Source organism: Diceros bicornis, chromosome 8 (genome assembly GCF_020826845.1).
Source record: "Diceros bicornis minor isolate mBicDic1 chromosome 8, mDicBic1.mat.cur, whole genome shotgun sequence".
Classification (NCBI taxonomy): Eukaryota; Metazoa; Chordata; class Mammalia; order Perissodactyla; family Rhinocerotidae; genus Diceros; species Diceros bicornis.
The window spans coordinates 59089502-59116964 of record NC_080747.1 but is presented as its reverse complement, the minus strand read 5'-3'; the positions used below and the strand labels follow the sequence as shown (position 1 = coordinate 59116964).

The 27463-nt window shown below is 36.7% G+C and overlaps 1 protein-coding gene across 8 annotated transcripts in view; it reads left to right on the top strand.

Annotated features, from left to right (window-relative positions):
* Positions 1-27463, top strand: part of ANKRD17 (ankyrin repeat domain 17) — a 162821-nt gene that overhangs the window by 126249 nt on the left and 9109 nt on the right. For all 8 annotated transcript variants that reach the window (XM_058547252.1, XM_058547250.1, XM_058547249.1 and 5 more), the window contains 6 exons: positions 8272-8443; positions 12522-12969; positions 13477-13632; positions 15874-16023; positions 17637-19273; positions 23917-24114. In XM_058547252.1, coding sequence (XP_058403235.1) covers positions 8272-8443; positions 12522-12969; positions 13477-13632; positions 15874-16023; positions 17637-19273; positions 23917-24114 — 2761 coding nt within the window. The remainder of the gene's footprint in view (positions 1-8271; positions 8444-12521; positions 12970-13476; positions 13633-15873; positions 16024-17636; positions 19274-23916; positions 24115-27463) is intronic.

Genomic DNA, 27463 nt, shown 5'->3' with positions numbered 1-27463 from the left:
TTGCATTTTTATAAATGTAGAAAGCATCCTTTTTATAACTGAGATGAAGATATCTGTTTTTAAATAAAATCTTTAATTCTTTCATACCTTTGATGTTTGTACATTACGTTTAGAGATTTACTGCATACCTCTGGATTATAAAGTCATGAAGCAGCTTTTAGGAAATATCCTATTAAGGATGTCTATTCTCAGTCAACTTCAATGTTTTTTCTTTATTACAATAATGTGTTCAGTTAAACTGTGAAATATGCAGCGATAACTAAAGAAAAACATTTCATCATTGTAAGATAACTAAAGTTAAAAACCTGATATGATGACTAAAGTCCTCACCTCTACACGTAGCTATAAAGCCTTTTAAGACCTTGCATGATCTGCCCACCCACACTATTCCTTACACCTCTCTGATTTTATTTTTATTGCTTGGTCACTTTGTTCCATTCATATTGACCATCTTCTTTTTGTTCTTGCTGTGCCTTCTGCCTTGAATGTTCCTTCAGATGCCTCATATTTTAGTCTCCCCTCCACAAACACTCTTCCTATTCTTTTTCCTTTATTTTCACTTTCTAACATTCTAAATACTGTATTTTACTTAGTAATCTTGTTTATTTCTCTCTACCACTAGAATGTGTACACCACAAAATGGTGCCTGGCATGTTATAGGCCATCGACAAATATTTGTTGAACAAATGAATATTCACATATATGGAGATGGTGTATTTTTTTAAAAAACAGAATCATGTAGGGCCTGGCCCCGTGGCGTAGTGGTTGTGGTTAAGTTCAGTGCACTCCGCTTCAGCGGCCCAGGTTTGTGGGTTGGGATCCCAGTGCAGACCTACACCACTCGCCAGCCATGCTGTGGCAGTGACCCACATACAAAATAGGGGAAGACTGGCACGGATGTTAGCTCAAGGCGAATCTTCCTCAGCAGAAAAACAAAAACAAAAAAAGAAAAAACAGAATCATGTGAACATACTATTCTGATACTTGCTTTTCCCCTTTCAAAAACTGATGGATATTGTCACTTGATAGTAATTTAAATAACTGCAGAATATACTGCATAGTAAGTATGTTTCCAGTTTTTTGTCACTACAAATAATGTTGCAATAAACATTGTTATACATATTTCTTTATATTTTGGTGCTTTTATTTTTACGGAGTAAGTGTCTTCACTCAGGTCCATATATTTTAAATTTAATACTTCCAGAATATTTTCCTGCTACCATCAGCAAATACATGAGTGTCATTTCTTTGAATTCTTGCCAGCATTTCTTAACTTTGATGTTCATGCTTTCAAGAGTCAGATTTAAAGCAAATCAAAAGGAACTTCTTTCAAATGTCATTGCATATTTTTCCATAATATTAAAACTCAAAGATGATAAATAACTATAGTTAGATGTAAATTGATTCTTCTGCGTGGGCTGATACTTTATAAACAGCTTGAATGGGGGTGGTACATAGATGGAATTCTAGATTATAGAGGAGGCTCTTTTTTCCTGACCTCCAGCCTAGTATTTCTATTTGCAAAATTATCAGGTTGGGATCTGATAAGGTTTGGTTGACTATTTTTCACTTATGATTTACATCTGGGAAAATACTTTTTTGTCTTTTGAGACATAGTACAGTCTGGCTTCACCATTTCTGATTTAAGATCATCATTAGAATTGGTCTTGTCTGGTCTAAGTTGATGTTCTGCATGGGTAACTTATTGCTTGTATAAAAATGCTTCTTTGATCAGCCTTTCTAATTTGAAAATTTTGGTTAATAGGTTAATAAATTTTGGTTAATTGTAAAAACTGCTGCTGAGAATACTGCCCATTATATTGATCGGATTCCCTTATTGTTATTCAGCAAACATTTATTTACTCAGCATTTGCTGTGTGGAAGAGTCCTCACTCTGGAACAATTCATCTGATCAAACTATGGAATCCTCTTGCAGTTAACTGCTTGGTCTGTTAGGACATTAACTGTGTTCTTGGCTGTTAGAATCCTTAGTGGATATTGTTCCTCTGCATTTTTGGATATATTTGTTTTACCCCTCCACTTGACTACTTATTGTTTCTCCTCCTACCTTTTTCTTTGTAGACTTTCATAACATCAGCTTTTAGGTAGCTTTGTAGGGTATATTTTTAAAATATTCATAATGGATATTTTCACTTGGGTTTTTTGCCATTACCTGAAGCTTTTAATATGCCCATCCCACAGTCTCAATTTTATACATTTTATTCTCTGATTATTACTTCCTATCTTTTCAGCCTTACTCCCTTTATAATTCTACCTCCAACAATCCTGACAACACTCTGCCTACCAATAAATTGTAGGATCCATTTATCCTACCACCCTTCATTGTTTCTTACTCAAAATTTCTTTCTCCTTATTCTCACCTGTACCCTGGTAACTAAATGTGTCTAGAAAAAAAACATTCAACCTTGGTGACAAATTTTTACTTTAAATGTGTACCAGTGAACCCTTTAATACTGCCCAGCAGTCAGACTATATTTCCCTAGTTTAATTCATTCTCCCACTCATCTAGACCGCTATTTATTACTTTCTCCTTTATCCTCTGACTTCCAGTACACGCTCTCCTCACCCTCAATTGATGACCTTGCATCCTACATCAGTGAGAAAACTGAAGCATCAGAAGAAAGCTGTCAAAGACTTTCTCCACCCCATCTACCCACCCACCAATCCCTGTACCCATATACTTCCTTCCATTTACTAAATAAACTCTTTGTAACCAGTCCCTCCATTTGTAAACCAAATCCTATCTGGTCTCCCTGACTCAAAAACGTTGTAGCAATTCTCTTTTCTTTTGCTCCTGTATCATTTCCCCTCTCTCCTGGATCATTCTTATCATCATACAAGCTTATTTCTCCAATCTTAAAAAAATCTTTCGATTCCTCCAACCCTTTGTCCCCAGTTTTCAGCTACAAGCCCATTTCTTTGCTCCCCTTTGCAGCAAAACTCCTTGTCTATTTTGGCTATCTCCAATTCTTCTTCCTTTTTCTTGAATCTACTCCTGCCAGGCTCTCATGCCCACAACTCCACCAAAATCCTGCTTTTATGGTCTCCAGTGACTTTCATGTAGCTAAATCCAATGATTATTTCTCTATCCTTATCTAAGTCTAATAACACCTGACATCCCTCTCTTCACTTGGCCTTCATTATACTGCTCTCTTGGTTTTTCTTCTACCTCCCTGGATATTCCTTCTCTTCTCCCCTCTTAGTTGGAAGTTCTTTAGCTCATTACATGATCTTCTTCTTTATCCACTGGTCATCTCATCCTGCTTCTCAACTTTAAATATATACCAACTGATCCCAAATTTATATCTTTAGCCCAGACCTCCTCCCTAAAGTCCAATCTCATATATCCAGGTCGCTACTCAACATCTCCATTTGGAAACCTAATTAGACATCTCCTACTTGTGTCCAAAGGCGAACTCTTTATCTTTGCCCACCCCAACCCCACAACTCTATCTTGCAATTGCTCAGGCTAAAAACCTTAAAATCATCCTTGATTTGTTTCTATCCTCCATTGTGTTGGAATATCTTGTTACCTTTGCCTTAGAACTGTATCTGGAATCTTAATCACTTTTCATCATTTCTTACCCTGGTTCAAGTCATTAATGTCATCTCTTACTTGTATTACCACAGTAGTCATTTAACTGTTCTTTCTGATTCCGTCATTGCTCTGCAATCTGTTCTCCATTTAGCACTTAGAGTGATCCTCTTAAATCATTTAAATTTCCCTCAGAGTAACAGATAAAGTCTTTAAAATGCCTTGCCAGACCTTAGGTAGTCAAGCCCCCTGATACTCTCTCTGAAAGTAATTTTCTACTGTTCTCAGCCACACTAACTTGGAACACTCCAGGCCTACTTGAACATACTACAGCTTATGTACTGGCTGTCATACTTCTTTGCCTGAAATAACTTCAGATCTTTTATATGTTTGCTTAAACTTCACCTTCATGAAACTTACAGTGATCACCCTATTTAAGATCAAACCCCACTCCTGTCCACATATACACACTTCTCTCTGCTCTGGTATTCCTATTTTACAGTGTACTTAACACCTTTTTAAAAACTATATAGTGTATTTATTATGTTTATCATCTGTGTGCCTCCCCTCTAACTAAATGTAAGCTTTGTGAGGGCCAGGGATATTTTGTCTAGTTTACCGATGAGTCCTAAGAGACTAGAACCATGCTTAGTACATAGCAAGTTATCATTAAATTTTCATTGGATTCTGCCCCTCTCTTCCCCTGGTACTCTTTGATCTCTTTTTCTGTTATTGATATCACTATTGATTATTCAGAAATGAAATCTTGATGTCAGTTTCTGCTTCTCACTTTTCCTTACTTACCATTCCCTACGTCCATCAAATGAGTTAGTGTAGTAAATTAATTTAATCCAGTGCCTGGCACACATTAAACCCTCTACATGTTGACTGTATCAGGATCATCATCATCACCTTTAATTGAGCTTTGTATGAGCCATCTGTTGCATCCTTTCTTCTCTGAGTTACAACTTCTCCGCTGAAGTACTGCGGTGGGCTTCTTAACAGTTTCCCTATATAAATAAATACCTTTGCCTCTATCACCTTTTGCCTTCAAGTCTAATCCTTCTTCTTTCCAGTGTAACTCTTCCACAGTTCCCATAGTTTTCTAATACACAGGTAGGGTTGCCTTACTCCCTCCTCAAAAACCTTGTCTCTCTTCATTGTCTGCATGAGAAATTCCAAACATTCAAGTTCGCCTATCTTACATTGTCAGGCTCATCACTCACTATGGTTTTCTACTCCTCACATATCTCATTTACTTTCATATATCCAAATTTGCAGATGGTATTTCTTTCTTTCTTTTTTTTTGTGTGTGTGTGAGGAAGATTGGCCCTGAGCTAACATCTGCCAGTCCTCCTGTTTTTGCTGAGGAATACTGGCCATGGGCTAACGTCCATGCCCATCTTCCTCCACTTTATATGGCATGCCACCACAGCATGACTTGCCAAGCAGTGCGTCGGTGCGCACGAGGATCCGAACCGGCGAACCCCGGGCCACCGCAGTGGAGTGCGCGCACTTAACCGCTAGCGCCACCGGGCCGGCCCCGCAGGTGCTATTTCTTTAGTCTGGACCACCTCTCCCTAAATCCTTAAATTCTCATCTTAAAAAGGTTAACTCTCAAATGTTGCTTTGCTTCTTGAACCCTCAATTAGAAATAACCAGTTGGGTTAGTGCCCTTTCTTGTTCCACAGTCACGTTATTCTACAACTTAACTGTTTTCTTCAGAGCCTCTACCCTCCCCCACATATATCAGAAACACATAGCAGTTCCCCAGTAAGTGAGATGAGGTCTAGGCATGTACCTTGTGAGAAAATATAGGATGTAGACTGAATTTCTAACTCTGTTTTCCTGTATCTCCAGACTTACTTGAAACTTCATGGTTTAGTTATTCTGTTTTCATCTGTTCTCTTTGGGATCTTGTATTAGTTGTTAACACCTCCCCCATACTCCTTTATCTTCCATGTCTGCTCTTTCATTTACTCCTACCCTCTGCCTACAACTTAATCAGGGTAACTATCCTTGTGAAACTTTATCTCAAACTTAGTATTTTGTTTCCTCCTCCAAATATTTTAAGAGAATAATCTATGTTTTATTAACTCTACCTTTTAAATTTTTAATCCTCAGCCCAGGGCCATTTGCCTCCTCCCCTACTACGCCAGTGATCTATGGCAGAGATCATCAGTGGCATCTTAACTGCCAAATCCTGTTACCTCTTTTCCATTCTTACTGATACTTACCAATGTTGATTTGCCTTTCTTCATGAAACTTTTCTCCCAGTGAAGCTGCTTTCTCCTAATTGTCTTCCTCTGCCTGATTATGCCTTCCTAAAGTCTTGTTTGCTCTTCCTTTTAAATGTCTGATATTCCCTCCCCCCTCCCCCTCTCTCAATATATATATACACACACATAAATACACACACATATAGTTACAACTTTTTCCCTTTGGTGGTCTCATTTAATTCATTGGTTTCAACTGCCTCTTAAATCTGTATCCATCTTGTCTAAGTCTGCTTAGTTTTAGAGAGCTTCATGCATTATAGGTCCTTTGCAGCCAGTCTTCGGAGCTCTTTCCTCTAGACAGAAGTAGTTTCCCTAGGACCTCTGGATTTGTGCCCTACTTTTTAGTGAGTCCAAAGGGTTAATAAAACCTGTGAGATTTTCAAAACACCAGCCTTAGAACTTCAAAATTTAGAAATAAGAGTAAATACCTAGCCCTTGGGGCTGAACTCTATAAAGTTTGATAATCCAGGCTCTTATAGTTGCCAAAGGGCCAGCCTCCACTGACTGAACTCTGTAAGGCCTGAGGCATTGCATACCTAAGACCCAGCCACACCCACGTGTCCACCAAATGGGCTTAGATGAAAGCCTGCTTTCTGATTTAAACTTTTGTATTTTTTAAAAAGCTTTTCCCCCCTTGAATACCAATTGCAATTACCTCCTACCACTGGACAAATTTAAAAATCTAGCAAAATTAGAATCCCATCCTGGCTGATCCAGAAGTCTTAAACTTCATTTGTTATTTTGATCCCCCCAAAAGCTCTTTCCTGTGACTTTCTCAAGGCTTTTCTGTCCATACAGACATGATATAGATAAAATATGTTTTATTATTCCTAATTCTGAATTAGAGAGGCTTAATATGTATCTATAGCCACAGTTGCTTTGAAATGTTTTTCTGGCACACCCTTCACCCCCACTTCCACCCCTTCTCTCCCCCTTATACTTACCCATTCGGTCCATCAAAGTCAGTGCTAGACTGGACAACACAGGCCTCCCTCACTGGAGTTTAGGCGGAGAAAGCATGTTTCCTGAGGACAGGCAGCTGGTTCCATTAAAGCAAGGCTCTAATGAGCTGAGTCATACACATACTCAGTTCCTTCTTTCAAATTCACCAATCAGATAACTACTCTTCCTCCCTTTCAGTGAACTAGGGAGTGAAGGTCACCAATTACTGTTTTCTTCCCAGTCCTTCTGAAAGGTCAAAAGTTCCTCTACTGGTCTACAGAGTGGAGCTTGTGCACTTCTGGAGGACCACCAAAAGTTTCTACTAGGTACTACGCAGGCAATTTCTAGATCTTCAACTGCCATTTGTATCTTTTTCTGAAATTCATCTGTCTGAGAAGAGAAAGTATCAGCATTCTACAGATTCTTCTTGACTATTTTCCTTTTCAACAACAAAAGACTTATCTCTTACCCAAGAGAAGGTAATTATGGTGCATTACCCCAGGGTGTAGAAACTTTCAAGGTGGACAGAAACTTTCAGACGCGTAAAAAGGATAGTTTGAAAAGGCAGAAGGAGTGTCTTGCAAAAGACTCAGAAAAAGTCTGATTTAGCTTATGAGCTTGTCTCTAGAGGACATGCAGACAAAAGCATTTGAAGATCATTTTCTCACTTTTCTATGAACCAAATAGGAAAATTTAATAGTTAAAATAGCTTTAAGAGATGTTACTGAACTTTTAAACTTATTCTTAATTTTTTTGACTATGAAAGTAATAGGTATTCATTTTAACAAATAGAAACAATGTACAGTTATATAAAGTAAAATTGAAAATCACCATCTTTCTGTTACCTCTCCTCCAGTCTCACTCTCTAGAGGTAGTCACAAGTCTACCAAAGTCACAAGTCTATCCAAGTCACACTTTGATTTATATCTTCTTAGCTTTTTTTTTGTACTTTTACAAATAAACCCACATAAGGGGTTCCCTCCCCCTATAAATGGGATCATTGGTCTACATTGTGCCTTTTTTTCTTCTAACAAATGTAAATTGTGAACATTTTCCCAAGTATATATTTATAACACTTTTAATGGCTGCCTAGTATTCTGTGAATGTATACTGTCATTAATTTATCCGCTCTCCCTGTTGATGGATTTACCTTGTTTCCATTCATTCCCATTGTAATCAATTTTGCAATGGAAGTAATTGAACCTATATTTTTTTCTCTAGAGATAGTCAGTTGTTTTTAGAATAAATTCTTAGGGTAAACCGTTTGTAATTTTCATAGGAGGCTTTCAAACTACCTTTCCTGAAATGTAAATATTTATACTCACAGCAGTATAGGAAAGAACTCATTTTCCCAAACTTTTGGTGATATGTGATATCTTTTTTAATTTTGCCAAATTAATGAATGAAACAAAAATGATAAAATGACATTATGTGACAACTTTTTTCCACGATAAAGTCCAGTGTTATAATTCTGTTTCGTTGATCTTTTAACAGTTAAGGGAAGAAAGCCGGAGGCTAGCTTTGGCTGCTAAAAGAGAAAAGAGAAAGGAGAAGAGAAGAAAGAAAAAGGAAGAACAAAGAAGAAAACTAGAAGAAATTGAAGCCAAAAATAAAGAGAACTTTGAACTCCAAGCTGCTCAAGAAAAAGAAAAGCATAAAGTTGAAGGTATTTTCTCTGAACAACCGTCTAGTTTGTTTCATCTAATACATTCTATTTAAAATTATATTTCCTTAAATATCAGTAACTTAAGGTAAAAATAGATTACTAAGTTATTAAGCCCTTAAAGTATTTATGTGCCATTTTCTTTTATTGATTTCTCCCTAGTTTTTTTTCCTCTTTTTTTTTTTTAATTGGGGTAACATTGGTTTATAACATTATATAAATTTCAGGTGTGCACCCTTATATTTCAGTTTCTGTGCAGACTATATCATGTTCACCAACCAAAATCTAGTTACCATCCATCACCTTACACATGTGCCCTATCATCCCTTTCTCCTTCCTGCCTCCCAACTTCCCCTCTGGTAACCACCAGTCTAATCTCTGTATTAATGTGTTTGTTTGTTTGTTTCTGGTTGTTGTTTTTATCTTCCATTTATGAGAGAAATCATACAGTATTTGACTTTCTCCCTCTGACTTATTTTGCTTACCATCATACCCTCATGGTTCATCTATGTTGTCAGAAATGGCAAGATTTCATCTTTTTTTTATGGCTGAGTAGTATTGCACTGTGTATATAAACCATATCTTTATCCATTCACCCACTGATGGCACTTAGGTTGTTTCCAAGTCTTCGCTGTTGTGAATAATGCTGCAGTGAACATAGGGTTGCAAATATATTTTTGACTTAGTGTCATTGAGTTCTTTGGATAAATACCCAGAAGTGTAATAGCTGGATCATATGGTATTTCTATTCTTAATTTTTTGAGGAAATCTCCATACTGTTTTCCATAGTGGCTGTACCAGTTTACATTCCCACCAGCAGTGTATGAGGGTTCCCTTTTCTCCACATCCTCTCCAACTCTTGTAATTTCTTGTCTTGTTAATTATAGCCCTTCTGATAGGTGTGAGGTGATATCTCATTGTGGTTTTGATTTGCATTTCCCTAATAATTAGTGATGTTGAACATCTGTGTATCTTCTTTGGAAAAATATCTGTTCAAATCCTTTGTCTGTTTTTTAATTGGGTGGTTTTGTTTTTTTTGTTGTTGAGTTATATGAGTTCTTTATATATTTTGCTCTTTTACTTCTTTGGTTAAATTTATTCCTAGGTATTTTATTTTTTGTGTGTGATTATAAATGGGATTGTATTCTTAATTTCTCTTTCTGCTATTTCTGCTATTTCATTGTTAGTGTATAGAAACGCAACTGATTTTTGTATGTTGATTTTGTACCCTGCAACTTTACTATATTCGTTCATTATTTCTAATAGGTTTTTGGTGGTTTCTTTAGGGTTTTCTGTATATAAAATCATGTTATCTTTGGGTTCATCTTGTTTGGTGCTCTCTGTGCCTCCTTTACCTGGATGTCTGTTTCCTTCCTTAGGTTAGGGAAGTTCTCAGCTATTATTTCTTCAAATAGGTTCTTTGCCCCTTTGTCTCTCTCTTCTCCTTCTGGGGCACCTATAATACAGATATTAGTACACTTGATGTTGTCCCAGAGGTCCCTTAGACTGTCCTTGTTCTTTTTAATTCTTTTTTCTGTTCAGTGCTGTTGATTCCCTCTAGTGAATTTTTCATTTCCCTTATTGTATTCTTCAATTCTAATTGGTTCTTTATTTTCCAATTCTTTGTTAAAGTTCTATGTATATCTATTCTCCCAAGATCAGTGAGCATCCTTATGACTATTAGTTTGTACTCTTTATCAGGTAGATTATTTATCTCTGTTGCATTTAGTTCTTTTTCTGAGGATTTGTCCTGTTCTCTTATTTGGAACATATTCCTTTGTGTCTTCATTTTGCCCATTTCTTTGTGCTTACATCTACGTATTAGGTAGATCAGCTACATCTCCCGATCTTGGAAATGTGGCCTTATGTAAGAGATGCCTTATGGGGCCCAGCAGTGTGCTTTCCTCTCATCACCTGTTCCAGATGTTGCAGGAGTGTCCCCTGTGTGGGTGTGGGTGACCTGTGCCCTTCTGTGGCTGTCTGAAATGGCCAGCAGCACAATCTGCTGTGGCTGACATAACCCACACAGCCTGCTTACACGGACCCACGAGTTCACTCTGGGTGCTAGCTGTAGGCGGGGCCAGTCCCTGGGGTGGGCTACCCACCCTGGCTGCGCTGGATTGAATTGGTGCTCTAGTGGACAGGGCAAACCCCTGTGCTAACAGGTTAGAGGAAGGAATCCTTTGGTGTCTGCCAGCATCCGTGTCAGCACAGCAGAACTAGATCATAATAATGGCTGCCTCCAGTGTCTCAGTTGCTGGGGATGTGGACCCAGCTGCCTCCTGCCTCTCTGAGATACGCTCAGAGCTTAGTAAGTGAGCCTGTTTTTCTAATGGACTATGCACTTTTCTTGTGTTTTCGTGTTGGTTTCTGAAATGGGGGAATCTGTGTGTGGGCCTTTTAAGAGCAGGTTTTTCCTTCTCTGAAGTTTGATATTTTTCTGAGGCTATTCCCCATTGGTTTTCAAAGCCAGCAGAGCCGGGTATTATGGGATCTCATCTTGGTTGTGCTGAATCTAAAGGCTGGGATGCTTATTGTGACATAGATCTCCTGCTCAGATCCCTCTGCTCCTCTGGGAAAAGCTTCATACCTTTAAGAATGCTCCTGGCCTTGAAGTGCAACGGCTAGGATGTGGGTTTTTCCTCAGTGTAGGTGTATTTCTGCCTCTTCCACCCCTATCAGTGTTGTCTCTTGTCATGGGGGTTCTTTTTATCCTTTTTCCAGGTATCTCTCAGATGAAATTGTTTCACAAGTAGTTGTAGATTTATTGTGTCCATGAGAGGAGTTTAGAGTCCTCCTATGCCACCATCTCCCCAGAATCCCTTCCCCAGCTTTTTATTATGAAGAATTTAAAACCTATAGACATTGAAAGAATGAGAAAATGAACCGCTGAATACCCTCCACCTAGATGTTTAAAATAAGCATTTTCTCATATTTGCTTATTTTTTTCCTTCTAAATATGTATACATATTTTTTCTAAGCTGTCTGAAAGTAGATTGCAGACATCCTGACATTGCTCCTATAAAACTTCAACACACATCCTAAGAATGACATTTGCTTACATAATCGCAATAGTGTTTATAATACCTAAAAAAGTTAACAGTAATTCCATGATATCATCTATAATCCAGACCGTATTCAGATTTTTCTCAAATGAGGAAATTATTTTTAACTAGATTCTAACTAAAAGATTATTTGAGATGAGGATATTGTAAGGAGGAACCATTCCACTAAACCACCGAATATGTATGCAATGTGTATATGTTAATTTCCCCCTCCTCCAGCCTTTTATTTTGAAAAATTTTGAATTACAGAAAAGTTTAAGGATTAGTATGATGAACACCTGTATGTCACCTAGATTCTTATAACGTTTTGGCACATCTGTATTGTTTATCTTTTTTCCTCTTTCTTTTTTTGAACAGTTTGCATGTAAGCTGTGTGCATCACACAAAAGCACCCCTAAATACTTGAGCATGTATTTCCCAGAAAAAGAACATTATTTTACATAACCACAATAACACTATTGCACCCAAGAAATTTAATAATTATGTAATAATATGTAATATACAGTACATATTCATATTTCCCAAGTTGTCCCAAAAGTATTTCTTAAAACTGCATACTATGCATTGTTTAGGATTTAGGTACATAGAGGAGAATAGATCAATCATATCCATCTCATTGCTAATGAACGCTGGAATGACTGATTACTTTATGTCTAATAGTAGCAAGTAACTCTTGCATTTATCTTTCTTTAAGTGCTTAAAGCTAGGGCCCAGCCCCATGGCGTAGCGGTTAAGTGCACGTGCTCCGCTGCTGGAGGCCCAGGTTCGGATCCCAGGCATGCACCAACCCACCGCTTGTCAGGCCATGCTGTGGCGGCGTCCCACATAAAGTAGAGGAAGATGGGCACGGATGTTAGATCAGGGCCAGTCTTCCTCGGCAAAAAGAGGAAGATTGGCATGGATGTTAGCTCAGGGCTGATCTTCCTCACAAAAAAAAAACAATAAATAAGTGCTTAAAGCTAAATATATTCTAAGAACTCTTAGAACTTGCTAATTCAGTATTGCTACTTTTACAGATGAGCCTGAAGTCTTGACAGAGCCTCCAAGTGCCACAACCACTACTACCATAGGTATATCTGCAACCTGGACAACTTTGGCAGGTTCCCATGGTAAAAGAAATAATACCATAACTACAACCAGTTCAAAGAGGAAAAACAGGAAAAATAAAATTACTCCAGAAAACGTTCAAATTATATTTGATGATCCACTACCAATCTCATACAGTCAGCCAGAGAAGGTGAACGGAGAGTCCAAGAGCAGCAGTACCAGCGAGAGTGGGGACAGTGATAACATGAGGATTTCCAGCTGTAGTGATGAAAGTAGTAATAGCAACAGCAGCCGAAAGAGTGACAATCATTCACCTGCTGTGGTCACTACCACTGTGACCAGCAAGAAGCAGCCGTCAGTTCTGGTTACATTTCCAAAGGAGGAGAGAAAATCTGTTTCTGGCAAGGCTTCAATAAAGTTAGTTCCAATTTTTATTTTTACTATTTATAGTATCATTATGAAATGCTTTGTTGCTGAATTTTTTGGTAAAGCAGACAAATTAACTGATGAAATAAGGATTTATCTTTGTACTAGAGAAGACACAATTCCATTTGAATTGGAGAAATCTGGCAATGAAATCTGAATTTCATTTTCAGATTTTCCATTAATGAGAGAAAAAATTATTTTTACTATGTAATTTCTTCATTTTGGTTGTTAAACTTAGCCCGTGAAAGTACTGATTATGGTTTCTTAAGGGTTGTTATTGTCATTCAGCTCTGCTAAATTTGACTGATAGGTAGTATCTTCTTAAAAATTAACTCTTCATATTATGCTAAGTATTGAAAAGTGAAAAATAAGTTCCTCATTTGTTCACCATATTTATTCTAAAAATAAATAAAAGAATAAAATTATGTAATAGATTGCCTTTATTGTTTAAAAATTCTACATCTGTTCTATATTTAATGTATCCTCCCTCTGTTAAAGATTGTCAGAGACTATCAGTGAAGTGACCAGTAATTCTCTGTCCACTTGCACAAAATCTGGTCCATCTCCCCTTTCCTCTCCAAATGGGAAGTTAACAGTAGCAAGTCCTAAGCGTGGACAAAAGAGGGAAGAAGGATGGAAAGAAGTTGTAAGAAGGTGAGTGTTTCTTTGATTGTTTTTCTGATTCTTTTTACATGCTGTATTTCACAGTGAAGTGTGGTTTACCTTATAGTTAAATTCCTCTAACTGTTCTAAAAGTTGCAAACAAACTGGTGTCCCAAGGCTGAATTTGGCCAATAGGACAACCTGCACCATATTTTAGGTGAAAAAAATGTTACATGTTAATGCTTTTTAAATTGGGAGATTTTACATAAAAAATTAGATGATTGTGGTTATCTGCTTGACCCCCATAGGTACTGGTATTTTGTACAGAACCAATTTAAATTTTTTAAGGTGATAGATTATGTCTTGTCAACTTTGTGATCTCAGAGCCTAGTATGTAATGTCTACTACGTTACTTGTAAATATTTGAAGAATGAATAAGTATTGGTTTTAAACTATTCTTGTCTTTAAATCATAAGATAACTTTATTTCAAGGATTTTAGGACTAAAATATTTTATTATGTTTTGCTTGGGATTTTTTAAATAATGTGTGTCAAAAAGTAAACCAATATTCCAGAAACTAAAAGGTGGTAAGATACCACAAACCCAGACAGAATGTGATCTGTGACAAATCTTTGATAACTGATTTTAAAGAACTTGCCAGAAATTCTATCAAAAAAATAAACTTTTGATTGTTTGAAACAAAAGCTGTAATGAACCAAAGTTATTACTGTTAATTTCAAAATGTACTGTACATTTTTCTTTCTTATTTTGGACCAAAGCCACCTCCATACCCCCATCTCTATCTTTATCTTTATTTTTGTCTCTCTCTCTCACACACACACACACACACACACACACACACACACACACACACACACACTGTTAACTCATTCACATACACACACTCTATTGGACTAATTGAAAGCAAACATCAGAGTACTCTCTATGAAAGAGTAAGGTAATTCAGTTTTTCTGCACGCATTTTATATTGTGGTATACAAAGAAATTAACTAATTTGAAAATAATGATTACTGACTGATTATTGTACACTTTAGGGAAAAAAGAATTATCAAGTAACTTAGTTATGTATATAAAAGGGCATGGATCATACCTTACCTTAAAAAATACACTTTATTTTATTGTTTAACCCACCATTCTAAATAAATAGCTTACTTGTTCATTAAAGCAGAGACTCATTCTCGTTATTGAGAGTTATACTGCATTTCTCTTAGAAGTATTCTTCTTTTTTTTTTTTTTGTGAGGAAGATCAGCCCTGAGCTAACATTCGATGATGATCCTCCTCTTTTTTTGCTGAGGAAGACTAGCCCTGAGCTAACATCTGTCCCATCTTCCTCTACTTTATATGGGACGCCGCCACAGCATGGTGTGACAAGCGGTGCTTCAGCGTGTGGCCAGGATCCAAACCCATGAACCCTGGGCCACGGAAGCAGAACACATGCACTTAACTACTTGCGCCACCGGGCTGGCCGCAAAAGTATTCTTTAATTTAGACTTGTCAGAAATCTATATCTACCTTTCCTGAATCTAGATGTTTAAAATTGTAGTGTAATTTTGCAAGTGTTAGATGAGTTTTGCTTTTTTGAAATTCCAGTGGGTATTTTCTCTTTCCTCATGCTACTGTACATCCTTTAGCAAGTTTCCATATTTGTGGATAATCATTTAATGCCTCTAGAAGAATGCAGGGAAACAGTGAATTTTTAATATCATCCTTTCAGTTATATATTAGAGAATAAAAAGAAAAATGTGAGTCAAACACCCAGAGGTACCCACAAGAAGCCTTTCTTGACTCCTTGGGCTAGATTAGATGTCCCAACCAATGTGTCTTTATGATACCCTATTAGAGAACTCATGGCATGATGTTGTAGTTTTCTTACTTGGTGTCTTTGTAGTCAATATATGTGGGTAGGAACCCGTGTCTATCTTATTTGTCATTAGAGTGCATTAACGCAGTGCCTGTCTACATGCAGTATGTGCTTTATAGATATTAATGAAGAATGAAAGTCAAAAAGGCAAACCATCTTTGGTAATGAGATGAGAACCTATGGTAAAGCTCTATCTTTTTTCCTCTCTCTTTCTCTCTCTTTGTTTTTCTTTTCTGTCATTCCTAGTTGCGTTTTATCACCTGAAGTGAGCATAAATAGAAGAGGCTTATGCAACAATAATCTATTCTGTATTTACAGAAACGTTTTAGTAATATTCTCTCCTGTTATTTTAATCACAACCATTGATACTAATAATTTATCTTAACTTATCTTTGCAACTTTTAAACAGGTCAAAGAAAGTATCTGTTCCATCAACCGTGATATCTAGAGTGATTGGAAGAGGAGGCTGTAATATTAATGCTATTCGGGAGTTCACTGGTGCACACATAGATATTGATAAGCAGAAAGACAAGACAGGAGACCGGATAATAACTATAAGGCAAAATTTTGTCTCTTATGTCTTCTTCCTTTGTGTTTTATTGCGTTATAGCTTAATGAAGTATAAACATTTGAGTTCTCAATGGAACTTTGTGTTTATTTATGTATTTATTTATTTATTTTTTGTGAGGAAGATCAGCCCTGAGCTAACATCCGATGCCAGTCCTCCTCTTTTTGCTGAGGAAGAGTGGCCCTGGGCTAACATCTGTGCCCATCTTCCTCTGTTTTCTATGGGACTCCGCCACAGCATGGCTTGACAAGCAGTGCATCGACGCACGCCCAGGATCCGAACGCGTGAACCCCGGGCCGGCGAAGCGGAGCACGTGCACTTAACTGCTATGCCACTGGGTTGGCCCCGGATCTTTGTATTTATTAACATACTTTTTTAAAATAGGAATTTGGTTAGTATTTGAGAAGATAACCTTTACAATTTTTTCTCTCATTCATATGCTCTTATCAAGTATTTCGAAGAGTTTTAAAGGAATTTTTCTTTTGTATGTGTGTGACAAAGATTTAGATAATCTTTTCCTTATATAAACTGTTCATATGACATTCTTAAAAATTTATTCTGAGATTTTTTTAAAAGGAATGCGTTTCTAACACATTTTAAGCAGTATTTTTCCATCTTTCTCTTAAATTAGTATGTGAGATTTGTTATTCCTGAGATTGTGTCCTTAGAGTATGAGCTTAGTAGTAGATTTAAATCTGAAGTGGATATTTGTCTTGAAGTTAATATATCTGCTCCTGAATACTCTTAAAATAAAGATGATATTCTAAGAAATCATAAGTTTGGTTGTGAGAGGCAGCTGCCCCTTGGCGTAATAGGAGGGCTGACAGTTATATAGCCTACCTAAAAAGGAAGGAGGCAAATAGCCATCTCTATTTTGTACTTATCCTCCTGTCTTATTTTTCCCTCTCTTGTGATAGAGTCGTAACCTGCCTTATCTAGAGAAGAGGGAAGCAGATACCCTTTATGTGTAATTTCCCCCATAGGGTTTCTGTAAGCTTTTCCTTGCAATCAAATATTTTCCTGAAGATTTGACACTAGGGTTTGACCTTATGGCCATCGTTGGCATTGTCAGGATACCTCTCTCTTTGTGGGACATCTTTCCAGAGGAATTATAATAATCATTCTTTTAATGGAAAAACTACTAATAAATATGTCATAGATGGAGTTATCTTAGGTCCCAGGATTTAAAATAAAATACTATTTTCTTACTCAGTTGTATCATTTTCCTTGTTTACTTGTATTGCTTTTAGTATTGATCAACTGTTTAGCTTTACAGTAACATTATGGATTACATAGGCTTTTAAGTACAATGGTTTTCCTAACTGTAATATATTTTACAGTATGAAAATGATTTCTTAGTTTAAGGAAACAGTAGTAGAATGAATTTTTGGAAAATAAATTATTTACTATTCATTTGAAAAATATAGTGGCATGTCAGGACAGTTTATTGCTTTGTTTGCGGAATACCTCAAGAATAGTCCGAAAATTGCCGCTTGACTTTTGTTATCTGTTCTCTGTATGTACGTACACACATGAATGAATTTAGGCTTTACGTATTAAAAAGTAGGGGAAATTGGACCTAATTCTTTTCTTCCCACCTTTAGGGGTGGCACTGAATCAACAAGACAAGCAACTCAGTTGATCAATGCTCTGATCAAGGATCCAGACAAAGAAATTGATGAACTTATTCCAAAGAATCGTTTGAAAAGCTCCTCAGCAAATTCCAAAATAGGGTCATCAGCACCTACCACCACTGCTGCTAACAGTTCCTTAATGGGAATTAAAATGACAACTGTAGCTCTGTCGTCAACATCTCAAACTGCCACAGCACTCACTGTGCCTGCAATTTCTTCTGCATCTACTCACAAAACCATTAAGAACCCGGTGAATAATGTGAGGCCTGGTTTTCCAGTTTCTCTTCCATTAGCGTATCCTCCTCCACAGTTTGCACATGCTTTGCTTGCTGCTCAGACTTTCCAGCAGATCCGTCCACCACGGTTGCCCATGACCCACTTTGGAGGTACTTTTCCACCAGCTCAGTCCACTTGGGGTCCTTTTCCTGTCAGGCCTTTGAGCCCTGCCAGAGCTACTAACTCGCCTAAGCCTCACATGGTGCCTCGCCATAGCAATCAGAATAGCAGTGGTTCTCAGGTGAATTCAGCAGGTTCTTTAACTTCAAGTCCAACAACTACAACCAGTTCATCAGCTTCAACGGTGCCTGGTACATCTACAAATGGCAGTCCAAGTTCACCTTCCGTCAGAAGGCAGCTTTTTGTCACAGTTGTGAAGACATCCAATGCCACCACAACAACAGTCACAACCACAGCAAGCAACAACAGCACTGCACCCACAAATGCCACATATCCTATGCCTACTGCCAAAGAACACTACCCAGTATCATCCCCATCTTCCCCATCACCACCAGCCCAGCCAGGAGGGGTTTCTAGAAACAGCCCTTTGGATTGTGGAACAGCATCTCCAAATAAAGGGGCATCTTCCTCTGAACAGGAAGCAGGTAGTCCACCAGTAGTAGAAACAGCAAACAGTAGACCTCCAAACAGCAGCAGTTCTTCTGGGAGTTCATCAGTTCATTCTACTCAGCAACAACCTCCGGGATCTGTTTCTCAGGAACCAAGACCACCTCTTCAGCAGTCTCAGGTTCCTCCCCCGGAAGTTAGAATGACTGTTCCTCCTTTAGCAACAACAAGTTCTGCTCCAGTGGCGGTGCCTGCTACTGCCCCAGTGACTTACCCTATGCCTCAGACACAAATGGGATGCTCCCAGCCTGCCCCTAAAATGGAAACCCCTGCTATTAGACCCCCCTCTCATGGCACAACTGCCCCTCACAAGAATCCAGCTCCAGTGCAAAATTCATCTGTTGCAGTCCTCAGTGTCAATCACATTAAAAGACCTCACAGTGTTCCCTCTTCTGTCCAGCTACCTTCGACCTTAAGTACACAAAGTGCTTGTCAAAATTCAGTACATCCAGCAAGTAAGCCTATTGCTCCCAATTTCAGTGCTCCCTTACCATTTGGGCCCTTTAGCACATTGTTTGAAAACAGCCCTACTTCTGCTCATGCCTTCTGGGGAGGATCTGTTGTTTCATCTCAGTCAACACCAGAATCTATGCTATCAGGAAAATCCTCATATTTGCCAAATTCTGATCCTTTACATCAGTCTGACACTTCCAAAGCTCCAGGTTTTAGACCACCATTACAGAGACCTGCTCCAAGTCCCTCAGGTGAGTTTGTATTTTCTGACATTTTGGCAGCTGCTCATTTACACAAGTGATATGAAAACTCTTGGACATTTTCTAATATTTTTACTCTATGACTAGGTCAAATGGACAGAGATTGTTATATTCAATTAACTCACACGCTGTTGTGAGTATTAAGTGTGTTTAGTATGGCATTTATTTATTTATTTTTACTCTTTTTAGAAGCTATAGTGGATTTTATCTTGAATTTCCCATAAATTTCTTTATCAGGAATATTTTTCTCTCTCAAAATAAACAAGTCTCTTATGATTTAATTTAATAAGGTAACACCATCAAAAGTTTGCTTTTATTTCAAATAAAGAATTAACAAAGATTGTTTAAATTTGGTTTTATTTCTGATTATCTTTTTTGTTTCTAAAGTATTGAGAAAAATATAGAGCTACATAGTTTAATAAGGTAGCCACTAACCATATGTGCTATTTAAATTAAAACTAAATTAAAATTAAATTTAAAAATTCATCTCATTGAAGCTGGCCATTTTTCTTTCTTTTTAAACTTTTTTCCAGTTTCATTGAGATATATTGACACACATCATTATATAAGTTTAACATGTACAGCATAATGGTTTGACTTACGTATATTGTGAAATGATTACCACAATTAGTTAGCATTCATCATCTCATATAGATACAATAAAAAGAAAAAACAAAAAAATTAAAAATATTATTTTTCTTTGTAATGAATACTCTTAAGATTTACTCTTGCTTAACAACTTTCATGTATATCATACAGCAATGTTAACTCTAGTCATCATGTTGTATATTATATCCCTAGTACCTATTTATCCTGTAACTGGAAGTTTGTACCTTTTGACCACCTTACTCTAATTCCTCCTCCCCGCACCTGCTACCTCTGGTACCCACAATTTGATCTCTTTTTCTATGAGTTTGCTTGCTTGTTTGTTTTAGATCCAGCGTGTGAGATCATACAGTATTTGTCTTTCTCTGTCTGATTTATTTTTACTTAACATAATGCCCTCAGGGTTCATCCATGTTGTCGCAAATGGCAGAATTTCCTTCTTTTTTATGGCTGAATAATATTATAGTGTGTGTGTACCACATCTTTTATTCCATTCATCCATCAATGGATGCTTAGTTGTTTCCATGTCTTGGTTATTGTAAATAATGCTGCTATGAACATAGGAGTGCAGATATCTTTTTAAGTTAGTGGGTTTTTTTGTTTCCTTTGGGTATATTCCCTGAAGTGGAATTGCTGGATCATATGGTAGTTCTATTTTTAATTTTTTGAGGATCCTCCATACTGTTTTCCATAGTGGCTGTAAGCTGGCCGTATTTCAAGTGCTTAATAAGCACATATGGCTAGTGGCTATCATCTTGGACAGCACAGATATCAGACACATCCGTTATAGCAAGTTCTCTTGGACAATGCTGATATTTGTAGAAGATCTAAAGATCTCCTGGTTATGAGTGATTGCTTTCCTTTTTTTTTTTTTTTAACTTTTTACTTTGCAATGTTTTCAGATTTATAGAAGAATTCTTCTATAATTGTCCCAGCTTCCCCTAATGTAAACATCTTACATAATCATGGTACATTTATTAAAACTAAGAAATTAATATTGGTACAGTATAATTAACTAGACTACATACTTAATTCAGATTTCACTAGTTTTTCCAATAATGTCCTTTTTCTGTTGCACTGTCTGATCCAGGATACCAAGTTGCATTTAGAGCTATATGTTTTTGTTTTTTTTTTTTTTTTTTTGTGAGGAGATCAGCCCTGAGCTAACATCCGCCAATCCTCCTCTTTTTTTTTTGCTGAGGAAGACGGCCCTGGGCTAACATCTGTGCCCATCTTCCTCCACTTTATATGGGACGCCGCCACAGCATGGCTTACCAAGCAGTGCGTCGGTGCGCGCCCGGGATCCGAACCAGCGAACCCCGGGCCGCCGCAGCGGAGCGCGCGCACTTAACCGCTTGCGCCACCGGGCCGGCCCCGAGCTATATGTTTTAATATGAACATGTTAAGTAATTAAAGATAATCCATGCCAGAGACAGACAAACTGTTGCCTGTGGGCCAATTATGGCCTGCTACTTGTTTTCATATTTCTAATTTTTTTTATTGAAGTATAACATGGTCTAAGATTTTTTTAAATGGTTTTTTAAAAAAATTTTTTTAAATAAAATATGTGACACAAAAGAATAGGAAATTCAAAATTTGGTGTTCATAAATAAAGTGTTGTTGAAGCACAGCCATGCCCATTCATTTACATGTTCTGTTATGGCTGCTTTCAAGCTTGGATGACAGCCTAAAAATGTTTACTGTTTAGTCCTTTACAGAATGGTTGCCAACCTGATCTCTGTTATTGAAGAGAGGATATTCTGGGACTAAAAATTTCTAAATTTAATGGGAACTGGATGTTATTTTTACCCGTTTCTATAACATGTAAATACAATGTAATGAACTTAGTAAATATGTCTTTTCCTGGGGAGTGATTGAAATATTTATGTGTACTTTCAAAAACAATTCTCTTGAGTACTAAAATAATAGAACCAATATAATTTGATTTTAAAAGATCATCATATGCTAATACATTGGAAATGCTTTTGTATTTCATTTTTATAATTGAAATTTAGAGAAAATACGTCACTTTTCAAAAAATGTGAAATCTAGGTAATGTGTTCAGAAAGACTAAAATTAAGATTTAGAGAAAAAGGAAATAAATTCTTACTTCGTGGAAATGTATAGGAAAAGGACCAGCTTTATAAGGGAGGTGGGAGTGAACAGTTGATTAGAGCCAAAATTATCATTGAAGTGTAACTTGAGAGTTTATCAGAGGGGACTGTTACTAGATTCAGGTGAAAACAGGCATGTTTGCCTTGACAGCTACACCACTATTACTGCACCCAAGAAAATTAACATTAATTCAGTAATAGCACCCAATATACAGTACTATCATCCAAATATATTCTTTTTTTTTTTTTTTTTTTTGTGAGGAAGATCAGCCCTGAGCTAACATCATGCCAAATCCTCTTATTTTGGCTGAGGAAGACTGGCTCTGAGCTAACATCCATGCCCATCTTCCTCCACTTTATGTGGGATGCTGCCACAGCATGGCCTGACAAGCCATGTGTCGGTGCACGCCCGGGATCCGAACCCGGGCCACCAGCAGCGGAGCACACACACTTAACCGCTATGCCTCAGGGCTGGCCCCCCAAATATATTCTTTATGCTGTGTTTCTTTCTTTCTTTTTTTTTTTTCCACTTTTGATCCAAGATCCAGTCAAGGTTCACACTTGCTTTTGGCTGTTATGTTTCTTTGGTCTCCCTCAGTCTAAAACATCTCACCACCTTCCTTTGTTGTTCTTTTTTTTTTGTTTTTTCTTATTTATTTCTTATTTATTTTATTTTATTTTTTTGATGAAGATTGGCCCTTAGCTAACATCTGTTGCCAATGTTCCTCCTCTTCTTTTTTTCTCCCCAAAGACCCAGTACATAGTTGTATATCCTAGTTGTAGGTCCTTCTAGTTCTTCTGTGTGGGACGCCGCCTCAGCATGGCTTGATGAGCGGTGAGTAGGTCCGCACCTGGTGAGTAGGATCCAAACTGGTGAACCGTGGGCCACCAAAGGGGAACGAGATAACTTAACTGCTACGCCACCTGGCCGGCCCTTGTTATTCTTGACATTGAATCCTTTGAAGAGTCCAGTTGTCCTGAAGAATGTCCCACATTTCAGATTCATCTGTTTCCTTAATCCGTGATTACATTCAGGTCAGACATTTTTGGCAGGAACATTAGATAGGTGATATTTTGAACCTCACTCTGGATTATATCAGGAGGCACGCAATGACAGATTGTCCCACTATTGGCTGTGGAAAGCGTGGCCGCTAAGTTAAGGTGCTGATCGTCAGATCCCTCCATTGTAGAAGTATAGCTGTAGCCTTTTTTTCTCCCCCCGTTAGTTCTTTTTTTTAAACACTTTCTTTATCGAACTTTTAGGTTACAGCAAAATGGAGAGAAAAGTACAGAGATTTCCCATATACCCCCTTGCCCCCACACAGGCACAGCCCTCCCCCATTATCAACAACCCCCACCAGAGTGGTACATTTGTTATAATTGATGAACCTACATTAACATGTCCTTATCAAAGTCCATAGTTTACAATAGGGTTCACTCTTGGTGTTGTACATTCTCTGGGTTTGAACAAATGTCTAATGACGTGTATCCACCGTTACAGTATCATGCAGAGTATGTTCAGTGTCTTAAAAATTCTGTGTGCTTTGCCTATTCATCCCTCCCTCCCTCCTAAGTTTTTCAAAGATAAATTTTTATACTACTCCTTGGCCATTAAACCTATTTAAATTCCAATGTTGCTATTAAATCTAAGTGTATTCTGTAATAACTAATAAAATATCAAATATTAAAACTAAATGTAGAAATATTTTCCTTGGTAGTTATTCCTCTTTTATAGTTATCTTTATAAAATAAACTGGGAAATGATGAGTCTGTAGACTGGAAGAAGTAAGCAAGAAGTTTTTTTAATCTAAAATATTTTTTGATATATTAGGGACCTCTTAGAAATTTAGGTTTTTCTAATTATTTTTCCTAGGGGGTAACTGTTATAAGTTATGATTATCTTCTACATTATAGGTATTGTCACTATGGACTCGCCATATGGTTCTGTAACACCTTCTTCTACACATTTGGGAAACTTTGCCTCAAACCTTTCAGGAGGTCAAATGTATGGACCTGGGGCACCCCTTGGAGGAGCACCCGCAGCTGCTAACTTTAATAGACAACATTTTTCCCCACTTAGTTTGTTGACTCCGTGTTCCTCAGCATCAAATGGTAAGTATTATATACTGTAATTCCATAAGAAGAGTTTGCATATATGTTTTTTTAAAGACAAAAGGTTATAAGTTTTTCAAAGTTTGGAATTTTTAACTTTTAAACCTCATCAGAAATTTAATACGGGCCGGCCCCGTGGCTTAGCGGTTAAGTGTGTGCGCTCCGCTACTGGCGGCCCGGGATCGGGTCCCGGTGCGCACCGACGCACTGCTTCTCCGGCCATGCTGAGGCTGCGTCCCACATACAGCAACTAGAAGGATGTGCAACTATGACATACAACTATCTACTGGGGCTTTGGGGGAAAAATAAATAAATAAAATTATTTAAAAAATAAATAAATTTAATACTATAAAAATTTAATTTGTATTGATGACAATCTTTGAAATCAGGGAGACTTGCAATAGAATTTCTAGATTTTTAAATTATTGGAATCAACCTCAGTTATATCAATCCTAGAATATTATATTGAAATTTATTTTTCAGAGGGATCATTTTTTCAAAAAAAAATAATCTTGTACCACCCATTGATTTACATTTAGTTTTATTTGAGAATATAGCTACCAAGGAGAAAGATTTCTAGCCTTAAAAGTATATATATCACATGCTTTTTGTCCACCTTTGATCTCTACTACATAAACAGCACAACTAATTTCACATTATCAGATGTGTGTTTTTAGCTGTAGTCAGACTTTTGAAGCAGTGATTAGATTTTCAAACTAAGGAAGGGCAGTCATAAATAGAGAGTTCAACGCGCATTAAGAGAATTCCATAGTAAGCTTATTGGGTTTTGTGTTTGTAGTTTTTAATTTTTTTTTTTTTTTTTTTTTTTGTGCGGGGATAAAGACATCAAATTGCTTTCTCCTTGAGGAAATTATAATAAGAATCCATTTTTTTTAACTACCAAATTTCTTCTAACTAACAGCACTGGAACCTAGATAATAGAGCCTGGTTAACTGAATGAAAGAGTAAAAAAAAATTTAAATATTTGAGAGATGATATCAAAGTACATTGCCAGTTAAAGCATGAAGTAAGTTGTAGCCTATAGTGAATTTACATGTTGTATAGTGTTTCTTGTGTTTGGCAAACAACAAGAACATAGAAAGAATATTTACTTATCCTGCTCAGGTGTCCCTAAGTGAGAATAAATGGTTTAAGAAAGAATTCAAAGTGATGTGATAGAAACATGCCAGAAATAATATAAGAAGTATGAAAATAATGTACCAATATAAGAAGAAAAAAAAGTCTGTAGCAGTTTTCATTGAAGATACTTTGCCTATCTTTGAAAACGTTTAAGAAAATTTCTTAGAAATCATAATTGAGATAAAGTGAATATAGTACAACAATGTTACTTAGCCTGGTTTATTTAAACATAAGGCATTAAATAGAATACTTAAACTAAATATAACTCTAAGGAATAACTGGTTATTACCTTTTAGTCCTAACTCTCTGGCTTATAATAAAAGGTTATAGCCTCAGTTATTTAAAGCTGTATTCAAACAACATAAATTTCTGTATCCTAGAGTAATATGGATATTTACTTTACTTAGTTTATTATAGGAAAGATTGACAGGTATATGTTGAATAGAAGGTAATTCACTCTATATTAAAGATTGGCACTTTATCCTAATTTAGGGTACCGCCCTTTAGGGACATGAATTTGAAGAGATTTTAGAGCAAGTTACAACGATTAAAGAAAGAAAAAAAACTAAGAGAAAAATAAAATAGTAAAGATTACCAATACACTCGTTTTGTAATATAGCTCATAACCATATGTTAAACTAATAATAATAACAGTAACAACAAGAAGTTAACTTATTGAGTTTAGGCACTTTTCAGGTTAATTTTCCCCCAAATCTGCCTTTGTCAGCAAAACCCTAACATAAACAGTTTTCTAATCTGTTAATATCTACCACACTGGATTAGTCTAAGAAGTCAGTGGGCTAATGTATCTGTTATTTACTATTACTGTTGGTCTTTTTTCTTTTTGATGTAATAAGATTGAGGACGATGATAATGACAGTAAACGTTAGTCCTGTTTTCTAATAGTTTTAGAAATGTACCACTATATAGAGAAACCTGGCAGAAGACAAAGTAAAAGATGATTTAAGAGCTGTGGGCAAGTCTTGAATATATTCAAGATTAATGGAATGGGAACAGAGGAGCAAACATTTTTATAAATAGCCAATGGTTAAAAAGTCTGAAATACATTATAATTTTTGAATGACTTCACTTGCTTAGTTTTTCTTAGACTTCTCTTAAAATTAATTTTTATCCCTAAATATAAACAGATCTGGATCAGTGTCTTCTGAGTATTTTGAGGTGAAACTAAACTATCATAGGAATAAACACCTTCCTTAAAATATCTACATATTGGTGATTTATAGTCACCTATTTATATGTAAAAACAAGGATAGTTTTTGATTTTCATGTTCATAAAAAAATAGGAATTGGGAGAAAAAGAGTTAAAATTGCAACATGACTGCTCACTGAAATGTATTACCTGAAACTTTTTGGTAATCATTAAGATAGAAGGGATTCTCAAAAGCAAAGAATGTTTTTTAGGGGTCGTCCCCGTGGCATAGCAGTTAAGTGCGTGTGCTCCACTGCGGCAGCCAGGGTTCGAAGGTTCAGATCCCGGGTGCGCACCAATGCGCCACTTGTCAAGCCATGCTGTGGCAGCTTCCCATATAAAGTGGAGGAAGATGGGCACGGATGTTAGCCCGGGGCCAATCTTCCTCAGCAAAAAAGAGGACGATTGGCATCAGATGTTAGCTCAGGGCTGGTCTTCCTCACACACAAAAAAAGAAAAGAATTTTTTTAAAGTATAATAAAAACATACTTATTGATATTAATGTTTATTACTTTAGGAAATACATTTAAGAAATTCTTGGATGAAATTCACAAAGTATAATAGATTCTTTTGCCCACAGGTTTGGTGCGTGGATTTTTTGTTTTGTTTTTGTTTTTTGGGGTTTTGTTATATGTTTATTTGATTTTTTTGTTGAAAAAGCATTGTACTTTTTGTAACAATGCAGCCAATATAGGTTAGGTTTTTTAATACATTGCTAATTAATACAGAATGTCATTGAGGCTATTAAAATTGCTTTTATTGGTACATTCCAATAACTTTTTTGTTTCAAAAAGTTTAAAACTTACAGGAAAGTTGAAAGAATACTTCAAGAAACAGCCATATTTCTTTGATTTAAAGTTACCAATTTTTTTAACATTTTTGCTTCATTGAATTGTATATCTCTGCTTTTTTGTTGTTGAACCATTTGAAAGTAAGATTCATATATGACACTTGAGACCTAAAAACTTTAGTGTGTGCATCACTTAAAAATAAGGACAT